The sequence below is a fragment of the Gopherus flavomarginatus genome, chromosome 2 (genome assembly GCF_025201925.1).
Source record: "Gopherus flavomarginatus isolate rGopFla2 chromosome 2, rGopFla2.mat.asm, whole genome shotgun sequence".
Taxonomy (NCBI): domain Eukaryota; kingdom Metazoa; phylum Chordata; order Testudines; family Testudinidae; genus Gopherus; species Gopherus flavomarginatus.
In genome coordinates, this window is record NC_066618.1 from 82,453,825 (window position 1) to 82,471,161 (window position 17,337).

The window sequence follows — 17,337 nt, forward strand, 5'->3', positions numbered from 1 at the left end:
ATGCAGATTGGAAGCAAAAGCACTGAATGATCGAAAGAGGCAATGACCTCTAACTAAGTGGGAACCTTAGGCCTGCATTTCCAGTACTGCCGCATTGAGCCCTACATTTCGAGAGCCCCCACATGGCATGCAACTGTACAAATGGTTAACCTGAGTATGATGCCCAATTCATTTTGATATCTGACGCTGTCCCCTGAAGACTGAATTCCTTAACTGCCCCATCTCGATTTCTTACCTGAAAAGTTACACTTGAGTTCCATATCCTGGCTTCCCAGTCTCTGCAGAGGCATCACTAGAACCACAGAGCTTATCAAAGCAGTGAGATGAGGGGAAAGAGGTCTGGGTGGAGAGTGTGTGTTGGTTGAGCACATTCCTGAGCAATCTATGCCAGCCGGGTTCCTAGGAAGCTCCAAGGAGAGTTAAAGATGCCTGTCCTTCGTAAGGGTAATTCCTTCCTGTTATGCAAGAGGTCTCGCTAGGACAAGGCCCTTCAAATGGCTTCTGCCTGTACCAGGAGGGGTGAATCCATCCCAAAGAGTATATAGAAAAGTCTGTATAATAGAGAGCTCCCTCTCTTTTTTTTTTTAGGGAGTAAAAATTCCCCAGAAGTTAGATTGTATATATTATACGAAGATGGTTTATATTGTTTGCTTGAATGCAGCTGTGTTCCAAACAGTGGGAAATAAAGCATCACAGGTGATTGAGTGCACATTGAACAAGAACATAGAATTCTTGCTGCAAGGAACCTCACTGCCACAATTTTTAACTAGCACTCCCAAAGGGTCCCAGACCTAAATTTTGCCAAATAAAAGCTGGATTTTGGAAACAGGCCACAAAGTTTAAAAACAAATCACTCAAAGATGCAAACACAGTAAGTCAACTTTGTAATTCCTGTGTAGCCTGGAAAAAAACCCCAAGTAAAGAAGAACTGGTGGTGTGATGTCACTTGGCCAGTATTGAACCTATGCTCCTGCCAGCATGATATTAAGAGCCATTGTACTGCTGCAAGAGCCATCCTTTGGAGGACATGTTAAATGCAGTGTATGAGAACAACTGAATCAGGGGGTGGTAGTCTGTGAATACACAAAAAAAATAGGAGGTTCTTACTGTGACACCCTGGCAACCCGGTATTCACCACTGTCATATAATTAGGATATGTTTTGTACAAACTATGCCTTGTGAGGTATCATTCTAAAAGTCTTGATCTGCTAGACATTAATATCCCATTGGATTGAATATGCTATCATCATATGTGAAGTTTTGACGTTTGGCTATGTCTATGTTACTGCCACAAGAGCTTTTCAAGTACAACAGTAAAAAGGCCAAACAATGTTAATGGCTGATTGAGGAAATGCATACAAACAGAAGGATTACCCCAGAAACTGTGTACAATAGAAACCTCTCAGAGATAGCACTACACAGTGGGGACTGTTTGACCCTAGTCACAGCGAAAGAGCTTTCCAGCAAGTGGGAAAAGGATTTAAAAGGGGGAAAATGACATCCTGTGGGTACCTCACTCTGCCTACAACAACACACCTGGAAACATTTGAGAAAAAAGATTGAACAGGTAGGAAGTGATGGTCCCAGGCTAGAAGGATTTCTAGCCTGTGTATGAAAACCTGGGTAACCCAAGCTGCAAAGACAAGGCAACTTGTGCCTTAAGAATCTGCCAGCCTGTTTATTACTCAGGTTATGAATTAGCAAATGCTCACTCTATCTATCTAGTATGTTAAGCTCAGTTTGTGGTTTTGTTTATTTACTAGGTAATCTGCTTTGATCTGTTTGCTAATCACTTAAAACCTATCTTCTGTAGTTAATAAACTTATTTTATGTTTTAATCCAAACCAGTGTGCGTTTGATTAAGGTCTGGGGAAAATCTCAGCTCAATTCCCACAAGTGTGCATGGTCCTCTTCACATCGAGGGAGAGGCGGGTTGGGTGTTAGACCCGTATACTGGTCAGATTTGACCTGAGCAGGATGGTACTGCTCTGGGGTCCGAGGCTGGTGGTTAGAGAGCCTGCATGTGACTGCAGCTGGATGTGTCCCTACCTGTGTGAATGATGGTGAACGTGCTGCTGTGACAAGTTACAATGCCTTCCAAGCCGAAGCTTGCACTGTGTGAGCGGGAGCCCAGGCTGGTGAGTGGTACCCCATTTCCAGGTGGCACCCCAGGGGAAACCTGTCACACTTACATCTTTGCTGAAAGGACTCTATTGTGTCTTTAAGCTACAGCCCATGGAGATGCAGAGATTTTTTGGTCCATCAGCAGCTCCTGAAGGCAGTACACCTCACTGAGTGGTAGGCAGAGTGGCTGCTACTGAACTCTTACAGGGAGCAGTATTTGCTTTTTCCTGTGCTGCTTGGATAGTTTCACAGTCCGGTGTGCAGATATGGCCGTAGCCTGGCATTACACTGACCTTCCCCAACTCTTATGGAATATTTAGCATTGCATCAGTACTAGAATCTCCAGGACATCACAACACTGGAAGCAGAGGGCCAACATTGTGGCTCACCCTTTGTTGGGGCAAAAGAGGGAGTTGGGAGGCTCTCTGTGTCTTGTCGGCATAATCTAGCTCAAAGTCATCAATGATATTTTCACCAATAACTTTTCCTTCCAGAGTGATGCATAGCAGGGAAAGGAACAGCTAGGTGTTAGATGATGTTTGGATACAGTGGCTGGATGCTTAATGGGCTGTAGCTGTCATGCCTTTTGACTAGCCACTCTTTTCATCATCATTTCTTCTATTTCTCATTTATTTCAATCAGCTGATTTCTATCTGACAGACTCACAATGGCAAGAGGGCTGTCCAGTGGTTGCTAGGCTTGTCTCGACATTTGTTTTCTATTCGCCTCCATTTCTTCCTTAATTTAAGACACCGTTGATATTTTTTTCCTCCTTTCAAACATAATGAATGACTGACTGTTCAGGGAGCTGTCAGCTCTATTGGAGTCTTTTGTCTTCTATTCATCATTATGTCTTCATTGTCCTCTTTAATTTAGCTGAGGCACTAGGGGGATCACTTACTGTGAAAGACAACATTGCCAGCTGTCCACAGGGATTTCACACATCTATGCATCATCCGGGGTGATGCTGCACTGTATGTGCAGTAGTTCACATTATAAAGGGCAGAGCATGTTGGTCCTTTTCAGACACACAACACTTCAGCTAATACTTTTGAACTTGGGTGTCTAATTTTAGACAGCAGAGACTGTCTACAAACACTCACCAGTTTATCTATTAAAAAGGGATCAAGCTGTATGCTTTATGCACGAACTTGGACTGGTTTAATTACATTGGTTTAAAATACACCGTCTGTTATATAATGGTGCAACTTGTAATATAGACAATACCTGAGTTTCAGGGAAGAGCTCAATGGGAGCTGCTTGGTGCTCAAACTATTGAAAATCAGGCCACCACTTAGAGGCCTACATATGGATCTAATAACAATTTTAGGCATCCATTTTTAAAAATATTGGCCTAAACCCTAATTTATTTATAATAACCCACATCCTATGAGGTACTCCTAATGCTTCACAAGGTAGTAAAACACACTGTTTTCAAACATTTATTAAAAAAATAAGAATTATGAAAAAATGAAATAAAAATAATAAAATCAAAGTAGGTCAATGAATACTATACTACACACACGAAATTCCAGACAACATACCTGGATTTCCAATAACAGCTTAATTATTTTAAATGAAAGAATTTTAAAAATCAAATTTATTTTGTATCATTTTACAAAATATGCTGGCTGTTTACTACTTGCATTTTACTCTGCTTGTACAATGAAAATCAGTCAGTTTCAATTTCGCTTCAAGACCACGGAGTTACTCTGGGTTTACATTGGCCTACCTAAGACCAGCAACTGGCCCTGGGCATGCAGATTCCATTGTTTATGTGCACAAATAGTGGTGTGCAAAACTCCATGCACAAATCAATGCTTAATGCAGCTTAGCCCTCTCAGCTACCACCGAGAATCTAACCTACCATTCCTTGGTGAGCTAATTGGAAAAACCTGCAAAGGGTTTTCTCCAGCTCAATTTGGATGCTGTCAGCATCCTAGGCCTCTGGTAAACAAGCTTCAGGTCAAGAGAGGGAAGAAACTGTGCTGGTGGCACAGATGGATGATCTTCATTTTGCCTGTGGAAAATAGAAATTATTGGACATACATCCATACTTACTGCAGGTCATCTTTGTAGTATATTGTACAGCTGGTCATTGATTGTTGCTGTCTGTAGCAGGGTGCTGATGCAAAGGCACCTAATTAGCCCGTGCTCAGCCAGCCCCAATCAGGGGAAATAGATTGGGGCTGGGGAAAAGCCTGGTGCCGGGCCTTTAGAATTGGCTGAACCTGCGGGCCTGAGGATTCAATGGCTTTAAAGACTGGCTGGCAGCCAGAAGAAGGTGGAATGGCCAGGGGAAGGTCAGTCTTCAGGCAGACTCTGTTTAGGAGAGGAGATTATCAGGCCTGCATAGTGTAACACTGGTGGTGGGGGAACATTGTATAAATAAAGCCGTGGATGCTGCAGAACCAGAAGTCTCTCTGAGCTTTATTGGGGCAGCCAGTGGGTCCCAGGAAGAGAGGAGAGCAGAGGACCTTTCACACTGTCCCATCTCAGAGACAAGGGTGGAGCTAGCAGGATTGTGTTGAGGTGGCTTTAGTCATTTAGGCTGTTCTTGGAGAATCATGACAACAGCCTGTTTCATGGCCCTCATGTAACTAATGACTGCATCATAATGCATATGCACAAAGGGGCCAAATTGAGGTTGCACAGGCAATCTTAATTCTGGCCCTTCTTAACTTTTGAATACTTGACTTTGCAACCTAATATTTTCTTAATTTTTCTGTGTGTTTGTCTATCTGCCAGGGCCGGCTCCAGGCACTAGCGCAGCAAGCGGGTGCTTGGGGTGGCCAACAGAAAGGGGTGACACATTTAGGTCTTTGGGGGCAATTCGGCAGCGAGTCCCTCGGTCCATCTCGGCGGGAAGGATCAGCTGACAAATTGCTGCCAAAGAAGCAGCAGCAGTAAAGATGCTGCTGAAGTGCTGCCGATGGTTGGTTTTTTTGTTTTTTCCTCTTGGGGCAGCAAAAACGCTGGAGCCGGCCCTGCTATCTACATTTCATTTTCCAACTTACGCTTTCATATCAATTTTTTTTATAGATTACTCCACTGTCCTCATGGTGCTGCTTAAATCAGTTTTGAATTGAAGCTATATATACATGCATACATACATATATATACATACATAGCAGTCTGGCTAGTTGAAATTAGCTAGATACTGTTCCTGACAACTTCAGATGCTATTGATAATATCTAGTTTTGGGGGTGGGAGTGGTTGGTTTTCTTTCCTCCCCCCCCCACTAGAAATCTTATAGCTGTTTGAATTTGAAAAGATTAAGATTCTGAACTTCTGCAGAAGGACAGAGCAATTTCAATTACCAAAATGTGTTACATTTTCAAAGCCATTGCATCTGATGTTGATCCCAAATGTAAGGCAATCCCCTTGGCTCTGTCACACCATACTGCCCTTATTCACTATTTCTGGTCCCAGTGCATACAGTCAATGGAGCTACTCAACTGAGTAAGTCCTATTCAGTGTAAGTAAGGGTTGTAGGATCTGTCAGTCTATATGAAAAATCAACCTAGTTTCGGTTTCCAAATTTGTCAGTACCTCTGTTTAGAAAATCAACATGACTTTTGCTTCCAAACTTATGCAAAGATTGCCTTTCTCTGGATGACAATCTCCTTGCAATTTCAGCCTGGCTATTGCTCCATGTTTTGTATGCATTGAAAGACACAATTCTGGGGTGGGAGAGAGAAGTATTCCCTCCTGAACACATGCCCCAAAACCCCCAAATGATTTTACAATCCCTGCAGTGTGTGTGTGTTTTTGTTTTTGTTTTTTTAACTCATGTCCAAATTTTGCCCTGACTCACCTTGACAACTTTAATCAATTGGAATGGATTGTAAAGTCAAGGCAGAGTTTGGCCCATAGAGCTTTACTCAGTTTATTGTATAGAATTTTATGTAAGCATTACTGAGAAGGTTTACCAGCAACATCAAGATGAGAGATTTCAAACTAAAACCCTCTTTGATGTTTTTCACCTGACACCTGTCTAGTTCCTGCCTCCTAGAGAGGCACAAATTATTCTAATGCATTTAGATAAAGTGGTTTCTTACGTATCTGAATATACAAGAGCATATAATTCATTATACGCACCAAGATGGAATTCACACTCAGTAAACACTTAAACACTATGGACAGCAATAGAATGGAGATAGTAAAGAAATGCAAATAATGCCAGCAGGCAGTCAGAAGCACATGATATTATATCCCTTTAGCCAAGCACAATTCAAAATAATTGGCACATTACACTGATTTCAGGGTTGTGATTAAGCAGCTTTTGAGAGGGGGGGTTCTTTTTATTTATACCACTTTGCTTTAGCCTTTAAAATCCTGTTTGACATAAGCTGTAAACAGGGCAATGGAGATATCGTAAGTGGTTTGTGCAATGAAGATCTTCTGTTGTGTATATTTTGGTTAATATATTAATTAAGTTATGCTAAACGTAGAATTGTGTGATGTCTGTTTTGGAAAATATTGTAGTGAACTCTCTTATGTCTGGTTTGTGCATACAGGCCCAGATCTTATGCCTTTCACTTCAGTGAGTGCAGTAACAGAGCCAGGAGGCCCTGATCTTGCGCCCTCTGATATAAATAGGAAAACACTTGCTTGTACTAAAAAAATCTTCCTCTCTCCTTTGTTTGCTACTTGGGACAAAATAAAAATGGGTCACTCCTCAGCAGGTTTTCATGATATATGTGGGTTTCACCAACATGCTCGTGAACCCCATTTGAATTTAATTTAAAAAATTCAGTGATGGTTACTTTAATTTAGGAGAAAACACAAATGTTTGCGCTATACAAACTATGCAAGGTTCCTCATTTTACTAAGGGCTACTTTTTTTTTAAATGGAAAAAAAAGGAAAGACTGCAAGAGTGATCATTGTCACTGTGTATATAAACTGCTGTATCTAATAACATAATAAAGACTCCTCTTCCATTGCACAACAGAGGCAATAAAAGTGGCAATCCTAGGAGACCTCCACATGCAAGTCAAATATGATTCTTCTGTTTTCATAAACTCCTTTGGCATTTATTCAGTGGAGAAGTGCTATTTATTGTCTTGGCTGGTATATCTGATGTCTTCAGGATATCTCTTAAAGAAGCCCTGAAGGATTTATACCGGAGCATGTTAAAATGACTCCTAAATGCCTTCGCTAGTCTGTATGATGAAAAAGGCTGAACTGAAAGCTACGAGATATCAAATACTGTTTAGTGTTGACTATTTTTTTATTGAGAAGAATTCAGGAGAATTCCCTCAACGTTGTATGTATAATCTCCTATCAGTGTTAGAATTTTGAATGCTATTCTCTCTTTGAGTACCAGGTATGACCTTATTCACAGTGTTTGCAGTGTTGTTGTAGCCGTGTTGGTCCCAGGCTATTCTAGAGAGAACGTGGGTGAGGTAATATCTTTTCCTGGACCAACTTCTGTTGGTGAAAGAGACAAGATCTGAAAAAGAACTCTATGTAGCTTGAAAGCCTGTCTCTTTCACCAACCCAAGAGGTCCAATTAAAAATATTCCCTCACCCCCTTCGTCCCTCTATTATTCATAGTGACATTTTGGAAACACATTTGCATTGTGCTTTTGATTTATGTAGTTATTTTAATCTTGAGCAGAACAATGTGATTGTGATTCATTTTTATATATTTTTTAAAAAAAATCTATGCAAGTTATTGAAAACACATCTTACAACTAAAACACACGTTTTTATCAGTTGCTGCATAAACAACTGATGGAGGGGAGGAAGGATGGTGTGTCTACACATTTTTTTTCTACTTTCCCAAGATCTGCTCCACTCAGGAGAAAGGCAGAGTTGCCATGGAGCCAGTTGTATGACTCCCAAGTTCCCCAGCTGACCCAACTCCAACCCCAGCCCTGGCATAATTTAGAGCACCCTAGGGGCTGATCTAAGTTACTATGGGTGACTATGGACCAGCTGAAAATTTTCAGAATAATACCCTGCTCCAACCTACTTCACCATCATTTTGAGAACCTTCCCTTGCCAGGAGACTTCTCAAGAGCACAGCTGTGGGCAGATCCCATCCTTCAGTTTTGGGGCCAATCTTATTTAACCTTTTTATTACTGACCTTGGCACAAAAAGCGGGAATATGCTAATAAAGTTTGCAGATGACACAAAGCTGGGAGGTATTGCTAACACAGAAGAGGACCGGGATATCATACAGGAAGATCTGGATGACCTTATAAACTGGAGTAATAGTAATAGGATGAAATTTAATAGTGAAAAGTGCAAGATCATACGTTTAGGGATTAATAATAAGAATTTTAGTTATGAATTGGGGACATATCAGTTGGGAGTAACAGAGGAGAAAAAGGACCTCGGAATATTGGTTGATCACAGGATGACTATGAGCCGCCAATGTGATATGCCCGTTAAAAAAGCTAATGCAGTTTTAGGATGCATCAGGCGAGGTATTTCCAGCAAAGATAAGGAGGTGTTAGTACCATTATACAAGGCACTGGTGAGACCTCATCTGGAATACTGTGTGCAGTTCTGGTCTCCCATGTTTAAGAAGGATGAATTCAAACTGGAACAGGTTCAGAGACGGGCTACTAGGATGATCCGAGGAATGGAAAACCTGTCTTATGAAAGGAGACTCAAAGAGCTTGGCTTGTTTAGCCTAACCAAAAGAAGGTTGAGGGGGGATATGATTGCTCTTTATAAATATATCAGAGGGATTAATATTAGGGAGGGAGAGGAATTATTTAAGCTTAGTACGAATGTGGACACAAGAACAAATGGGTATAAAGTGGACACTAAGAAGTTTAGACTTGAAATTAGATGAAGCTTTCTAACCATTAGAGGAGTGAAGTTCTGTAACAGCCTTCCAAGGGGAGTAGTGGGGGAAAAAAGACATATCTGGCTTTAAGACTAAGCTTGATAAGTTTATGGAAGGGATGGTATGATGGGATAGCCTAATTTTGCAATTAATTTTGGCAATTGATCTTTGATTATCAGCAGGTAAGTATGCCCAGTGGTCTGTAATGGGATGTTAGATGGGATGGGATCTGAGTTACTACAGAGAATTCTTTCCTGGGTGCTGGCGGGTGAGCCTTGCCCACATGCTCAGGGTTTAACTGATCGCCATATTTGGGGTCAGGAAGGAATTTTCCTCCCGGGGCAGATTGGCAGAGGCCCTGGAGGTTTTTCACCTTCCTCTGCAGTGTGGGGCATGGTTCACTTGCTCGAGGATTCTCTGCAGCTTGAGGTCTTCAAAATCACAATTTGAAGACTTCAATAACTCAGACATAGGTTAGGGGTTTGTTATAGAAGTGGATAGCTAAGATTCTGTGGCCTGCATTGTGCAGGAGATCAGACTAGATAATCATAATGATCCCTTCTGACCTTAAAGTCTATGAGTCTATGAGTCTCCACTGGTTCTGGCCCCTTTGTGTTACCTGAGCAGCACAATTTGATCCTCTCAGTTTAGCACAACCATCTGTATCACTTGGTTGAAGTCTTTGGGTCAAAAATACTATAGTGCTGAGTGCTATATAGACAGATGGTATCTGAGGTATCTGAAATTCACTTCTGCTATGCCAGTGATGGGCCTTTCCCAAAACCACAGTCAGAAATGGGCCTGCTTAGTGAAAGTCTTGTGATATGGCCAAATGATGATTTGGGACTAGACCAAGATCACCAAACTCCTTGTGATTTGCATTTGAGTACACACCATGGTTAACATCCACTGGGTCACCCAACATTTGTTGAAAGTGTATTTGTATCATTTTAAGGCTCCTATTAAAGGATTGCATTTGCTCCACTGCTGGTAAAGACCTACTGTCATTTCCATGATAAACTAGCATTTTTGAACAGTTTTTTAGGTATCATAGAATATCAGGGTTGGAAGGGACCTCAGGAGGTCATTTAGTCCAACCCCCTGCTCAAAGCAGGACCAATCCCCAGGCAGATTTTTACCCCACTTCCCTAAATGGCCTCCTCAAGGATTAAACTTACAACCCTGGGTTGATAACTTGGCCATAAATTTGCTATGTGCTGGGTTTTTACAGATAAATCCTATACCTGGGAATTAATGTTTTCATCTTGAAAATTCTTCAAACAGCACACATATACCCAATATATTTCTAAAATCTCCAGAGGCTCCTTCGTTGTCTATTGGATCTTTAATGCACGTTTTAAATATTCTGGACCTATTTCTGTCCTCAAGTAAATCGATCAGTAGATGAATTGGCTAACTAAGCACAGCAGAATCTCACTTAGGGTTTATCAAGTCCCATGCACAATACAAGAATAGTTTCTTAGTACTGATGTTCTATGCCCTTGCTTTGTCATGTCAGTTTTGTGCCTGACTTTCTGACCACAGCCATGCCTGTACCAATGTGCAGTTTGCAGAATCTGGATACAATGTGTAAAACAAAGACAAGGGAATCAGTTTCCCTTTTGCCAACCTACATTACTTCCTACGCAACTACCTCTTGGCAGGAGGGAAAATAAAATGTGACTTCTGCTTGCAATAAATAATTGATTTTTTTAATCATTCTTTTAATTTTTAGACAGAATCATGAGTAAACTGGCAGATAAGCAGGACCAGAGGATACCATGAAGAGAAGTTTACAGGTCCTCTATTGCCAACTGTTTCGTAAGTAGAGATTTACTTTTTCATTTATTGTGAGAAATGTATGATTCAATCTCTCTCTAAAAATAGTAATCAAAGCACCAATTTAGGGAGGTCCTTAGGCATGTGCTAATGAAATCAATGAGACCCTTCATGTGCCTAATGTTAGACATGTGCTTTAAGTCTATTGTTCAATCGTGTATTTGGAAGCATGTTAAGAAAACGTTCAATCTTCAGCTAATTTAGCAGAGTCTCATTCAAAGGTGAAAATGCAGAGCAATAATCATCTAAACCATAAGAATTCACGGAGGAATGAGATGTAAGAAGTTTGGGGATGGTGGTTGGTAGCAGGAGGTACTGGGGTATATGGGCCCTTTAAGAATAGAGTGTGGGCGGGGGCACAAAGGACCTGTTCCAAGGATTTGGGATGAACAAAGGCCCAGGTAATGGCCTGGCAGTTGAATAGGGGAAGCAGGAGTCTGATGCGGGGAAAGACCCTGGACACTATTTCTTTAAGGGGCCGTGTAGTGTAGGGTGGGATAGGGCTCTCTTTCAGCCATTCAGGAGCAGCACTCTGGAGGAGGGTAGTGTCTAGACTACATTGTCCCTCAGAACAGGAGAGACACTGGCAAGAGTGGGAGGTCAGAGCCAGAAGGCTAAACTCCGGGGAGAGACAGATGTGAGAGGTGACCCTATGAAGAGCATGCTGCAGGGCAAGAGCTCCTTGTGGATGGCAGAAGAATCGGAGATAAGTATGAACCTTTGGTGTGCAATGATAGACTTGGCTAGGGGGGAGCCTCTGGTAGCGGCAGCCCTGTTACATAGGATGTAATGTTTTGCTTCTGCACTGTTTGCTCAAACTGGCTTGGGTTGGGAATACAGGAAAGCTGTTACCAACTAATAATTGATTATTCGGTAATCTGTGTGAAATGCATCAGTGGCTTCTGCCTAGTTCTCAGTGGATGGAAAACATCACAATAGCCAACGCTGGTGGTGGTCTCAATATAAAGACCAAAGTCAGAATGGAAACGGAAAATGGGAAACCATCCCACACCTACAGGTGAGCCTTCCAGATCATGGGTTAGGCAAGACAATGGGAAGAAAGCTGGATTGCTGTTTTATGTATTTGTAGATAGATGGAATCCATCTGTTCTCAGTGCTGTCAATCTCGCAACTTTCCTGTGGAATGAATTCACTTCCACGCTTTAAAAAGTAAATTTAAAAAGGGGGTGCAAATATGATCATTGCTTATTGTTTGTTAATGATATTTTACGAAGTAAAGTGTCTGTTCACAACAGCATTCTGGTAGAATTTTTTAATGTTATCACCTCACTCCATTAGAGAATGTTCATCTGTCTGATACTCATTATGCTACCCAGTTCCATAAAGAAACCTAGTTATTAGGATCTCTTATGTTCATTCTTCAAATTGCAGTGATGTTTTCCCAGTCACAGCTAGGTCACTATCAAAGAATAATGGTCTAAGCACCCAGAGCTCAACTGCGAGGGACATATCTTCTGTTGGTTTGTTAGAAAAATAACCCTAAATATTAGTAGGTTTTATAGATGATCATGGGAATCCATTTAGTGTTCTTCATTGTCATAAGGATGCTAGCTTATTTATTCTTGTCCTCTTTATTTATGACACAAATACAATGTAAAGGAAAAGGACAGTGGCTTACCAGTCATAACTCAAAGGGACAAATACTCAGCTGGTATAAATGTTCAAAAGTCATATTAGTCTTAACTAGGCCCATCTAATAATAAAAGACTATTAACATAATTCTACCATGCACTGCTAAACAGTCTGTTACAAAGTTTGCTGGTTTTTTGCTGTATTTTTTTTTCAGAGTAGTGTTTTGAACGTAATAAAAAAACTTGGAAAAATCAGAGGGAAAGAATGAGGAAACTGCTGAAATTGTATGACTAAGCAGTGGCAATGAAAACTGCATGGTAAACTTTGAAAAATGAAATGTAAAAATATTATTTTTAATCCCAGTTGAATGACGTTTTTCATTTATTTGTGTGAACTCAACAATGGTATATAGTAATGTAGCTAGCATTACCCGTTCCTAGCTTTGTAGTAAGTATTCTGTCAGTGCAGACATTCCAGCGATTACGTACATTTTATACTATACATGTATTTGGAGCTATTATAAGGAGCTATTTCATTGGTTTGTTTGCTTTATAGAGCCTAAGGTCATAAGGCTTTTGTTTGTTTTTTTTTTTATTATTCCCAGTAAACTAGTTTCCTCATCTGTATCAGACAGACATATTGCTTTAAGCTAGGCTTCTTCCAATTGCTTCATAACCTCAATTACGATCTCCTAAGAGTGTATTTTACAATAAAACAGATGGAATTATTTTTAGTGCATGTTTTGTACATGTCATTTGTGCCACGAGGAAGCACCCACAATGTAGTCCTTACATTTCATCTATACGAAGGAGGGAAAATTGCTACTACAGTACAGCAAAAGAACATACTTTTGAGAAGATATCAATAGCATAAGTCATCCCTAGGCATGATTCACCATTGCCATGCACCTTGCATTCTCATTCACAGCAGTATGATGTGGGTCCGGAATGCTGCCAGTTCTATGTGATAACAGTTTACACTCACTTTGCACTGGGATAAGTGACTGCATGAAGTTCTAGGCAATGGAGAATTAGGCCCTTCATGGCTACTCTGCATGCAGTTCCATTTCTAATGTTCCGGCCATTGCCTCAGTCAAAGATTGGGATGTAATAAACAAAATGTTCATGTAGATGGATAGACAAACCCTGTCTATTTTAGGAACAGCCATGTTTGCTGTGGAGTCTAAACACGGCTTCCTTGGCCAGTATGAACAGTGAATTCCCGCCCGCCACCACCCAAAGATTGCTGTACTTCAGAGCCACAGTCCTCAAAAACAGGAGCTTGAAGTTAGGTCCCTAAATCCATATTTATGCATCTGAGCTATGGGAGACAGTCTGGTCCAGTGGCTAGGGCAGTGCACTGGGTTTCATCAGTCCTAGGTTCTATTCCTGGCTCTCCCACTGACCTGCTGTGGGACCTTGGCAAGTTGCTTCACCTTTCTGTGCCTGTTTCCCTGTTTTGTCTGTTTAGATTGAAATCTCTTCAGGGCAAAGGACAGTCTCCAACTACGTCTTTGTACGGTGTCTAGCACAATGTGGCCCTAATCTTGGTTGTGGCGTCTAGTTGCTATTATAATACTTATTTAGCCACCTACCTGACTATGAGACCAGGGAAACTGTTAGCTGCTCAACTCTTGAAAATCAAGGAGGTGTCTAAGTATGACTTTAGGAGACAAACTGTAGACACCAAGGTGTGAAATTCTTGGCCTAGCCATCTAGACAGTCCATAAAAAGGTTTGTAACACTATTCTAATACGGTTCTCAGCCAGAATATCCATATGGGCTGGTCAGAAAAATCATGCTAAAACCCTGTTACAGCAACGCATGTGGCTTTTGTATTTTAATGTGGGGTTGTAGGTAGCCTGGATCTAATCCCAGCTGCCAGGAGGTAGCCTTGGTAAAAATTATGCAGCTACATTTGGCCCCCGACAGGAATTCTAGGACATGCTGCTTTACCTCTAGTGATTCATAATTTATCTATTAGTAATTTAAACACGTAACATGTTCTGCCAAGAAGCACCGATTTCAAATTGCATCATCAAAAATACTGTCCAGGCTGAAATCTCTGAGAAGTTTAAAAAACAAATAAAAAGATCTCAAGAAACCTGTTCCCTTTTTGTTTTGTTAGCAAGAGCTTTGATGTCACCAGCTGGATTGTGCTGATGAGCACCAGTGAAGACAAAACCTTTGTCCACAGTTTGCTGCCATTTGTTTTAGACACATTTATGGATGCAGTTTGTTGCCTCTGTAATGATGAACGTGCAAATGACTTTCCCATGAGGCAACACAATGTCCTTTTTTTTTTAACAAAAACCTGATATGGCAATATAAGCCCTGCAGCTTGATACACAAAATACAGACATATTGTGGAATGCAAACATGCATGTTATTTTACTGTAAATGCATTTTTCACACAAGAATTTGAAGTTGTATATAAACTAGAAAAAAATGGAGAGTGAGGCCACCGATGAAGCCTGTGTCTGACAAGCTGTGGGGGATGATGCTTCTATCTTCAGGCGTTTATTTTATTGAAAACGATGAGGATATGATTTCTGTTTATCTAGCTTGCAAGGTTCTGTATGGGCACCCATCACGGTGGTATCTGGAAAATAAATGCAAGTAAAATCCCAATTACAAGTATTTCTTATAATTCACCTCTCTGTGCCTGTATCCCTCTTTTTTTCTGTTTAGATTGAAATCTCTTCAGGGGAAAGGACGGTCTCCAGCTACGTCTTTGTACTTTCTTCATGCCATTGCCACTTGGTGCATTTCCAGCATCAGTGTCTCACTGTTCTGTATTATAGGCTTGACCCAATACTCACTGAAGTGAGTGGAAATACCCCTATATATTGATCCCATAGACCAGGCCCTATGAAAGTGGCTAGGATCTTGAGACTGCTCCCATTAAATTCTGTGGGAATTTTATCATTGATTTCAATGGAAGCAAGCTCCCACAGTGATAGTTTGGGGGTGCAGAACTGGAGCATATGACCTATTTTAAGCTTTTGCCATGTTCACTAATATTTACTGTTCTTTCTTTTGGCTGGGCTCTTTGCATGGGATAATGATTGCAGTCTGGAAGCCCTAGTTGCTAGCACTATGTGTGGAAGCTGCTGAGATTTGTATTCATGTGGGGACTTGCTCCAATATTGCTGTTAAAATATGAATGAATATGGATATTGCTTCCAGCACTGGCTTTGTACATTGAGAGTTCAATTTTCCTTTTAAAAGGAAATGACTTTGGTTTTTTTTTCTATTACTCCCACTTGTACAACCATCCCTTTGCACCTCCCTGAACAAAATGGCCTTGAGTGATTGTGTTTCATAATGTGGAATATCATGAGACCGTTTTTCTCCCAGTGCTCTGAGTGCAGTTAATTCTGTTCATCCTTAAGCCATAGCGGCCTTGCTGTATTCCTGTTAATTCACTTGGGGTGAAATTCACCCCTGCACAGAGGACCAGCACATGGTCAGTGGTCTACTTAAGTCCAGTTTAGGAGTGGGCCTGATAATTGGCCCTATGATTCTGTGGCAACATAGAGTTAGAAGGTACCGCGAGGGTCATCTAGTCTAACCCACTGCCAACATGCAAGACTTGCATAATGCCATAAATGCATGAAGCATGATTGTCAAAGAGCCCAATTCTGAGTGGTTTCTGAAGGGTTCTCAGCACCTTCAACTCCTAGGATCTATTCCCCATCACCAACAGGAATTGACTCCTGATGATATCAGTTCTTGCTGCTGACCTCTTGTGTAACTAAGTTAGCGTGCATTGCTCTTCACCTAAGGCATTTTTATGGCCTTTCCTGGTGTGTATTTGTGTGTGTGATCAAAGAAAATAACATACCTCCCCAGCTTCTCTGCTTTCCAGGGGTTTTGAGCTGGTATCGGAAGTTTTGGTCACTCTTTGCTATTGAATTCCATTCCTGTTTCTGAGTACATTAGTCACATAAAGAACCATGTTTTTTGAGTGTAGAGAGATCAGTGTATCCCTGCAATGCAAAGCATTTTGGGAGCTGATCCTGAGAGATGCTGAGCAGGCACAATTCATACAGGAGTTTCTGCTGGGGTGCTCGGGGGACGGAGGTGGTTCTGCACCACCCAAAAGTCGGGTTGTACTGCCACAACCTGGCCCTTGAGGTGCCTAATAAATATTAATAATGTGCAAAGATGAGAAATACTTGGAATGCACTGAATGCTTCCACCTCAGTTTACAGCCTTTGAGTAGTCACCAGACTGATCCTGCCCTTCATATATATTTTAGGGCACAGCTCCCTAAGTGGTGTAAGGTGGCCTGTTTCTGCTTACTTCAGTTTATACCCGTTGAAGATCTAGCTGTGTATATATAATATGTGATATGTTTAAAAATACTGGAGATCATTTGATACAGATTATTAGGGGATTTCTTTCTATCATTCAAAGGAAGTTTCAGAAACAAAAGAGAAAAAGAATATTCCTGTTGATTACCGTGCAGGAGTATAGGTGTTGGCCTTGGCAAGGTGCATGCTGGGGAGGAGTTATCTAGCAATGGAGTCCATCTATTCTGTGCTTAAAATTGGAAAGGGAAACAGCTGGTGGGTATGCAGTGTTTCACTTGCAAAGCTTCTTGGGATACTGCTGAGTTTGAGCCTTTAGATTTGTGTGTCACATGGCTTGGTGACAGATTGCCCATCAGGCAGCTCACAGCAAGCAATAATATGCTCTGGCTTCCCCAAGAAATCAATTTAAGATTGTTTACGTTTCCCAACAAAATCTGCACCTTCTTAAGAGAGACTGCTGTCACTACTTTTCTGTCACTATGCAACTTGTGCATGAGAGCATGCTCTCTATTCAGCTGTTGTGATTCTCCCATGGAAAAAAGAATCTAGATAATCTTTTTTTTTCTTTAAACCATTTAAAAGTGAACAGAAATGCTTTTATAAATTAATACAATTGTGTGTGCCTCTTCTTACTGTGTGCACTGTAGCTTCAGTA

The 17,337-nt window shown here is 41.1% G+C and overlaps 1 protein-coding gene across 5 annotated transcripts in view; it reads left to right on the forward strand.

Annotated features, from left to right (window-relative positions):
• The window catches only part of TMEM108 (transmembrane protein 108), a 342,003-nt gene that overhangs the window by 205,835 nt on the left and 118,831 nt on the right, over positions 1–17,337 (forward strand). For 3 of the 5 annotated variants that reach the window (XM_050938024.1, XM_050938026.1, XM_050938023.1), the window contains one exon: positions 10,668–10,753. In XM_050938024.1, the coding sequence (XP_050793981.1) occupies positions 10,714–10,753 (40 nt within the window). In that variant the 5' untranslated portion in view covers positions 10,668–10,713. Of the gene's footprint in view, positions 1–10,667; positions 10,758–17,337 lie in introns of those variants that run through there. The other 2 variants (XM_050938025.1, XM_050938027.1) reach the window with 2 other exon arrangements.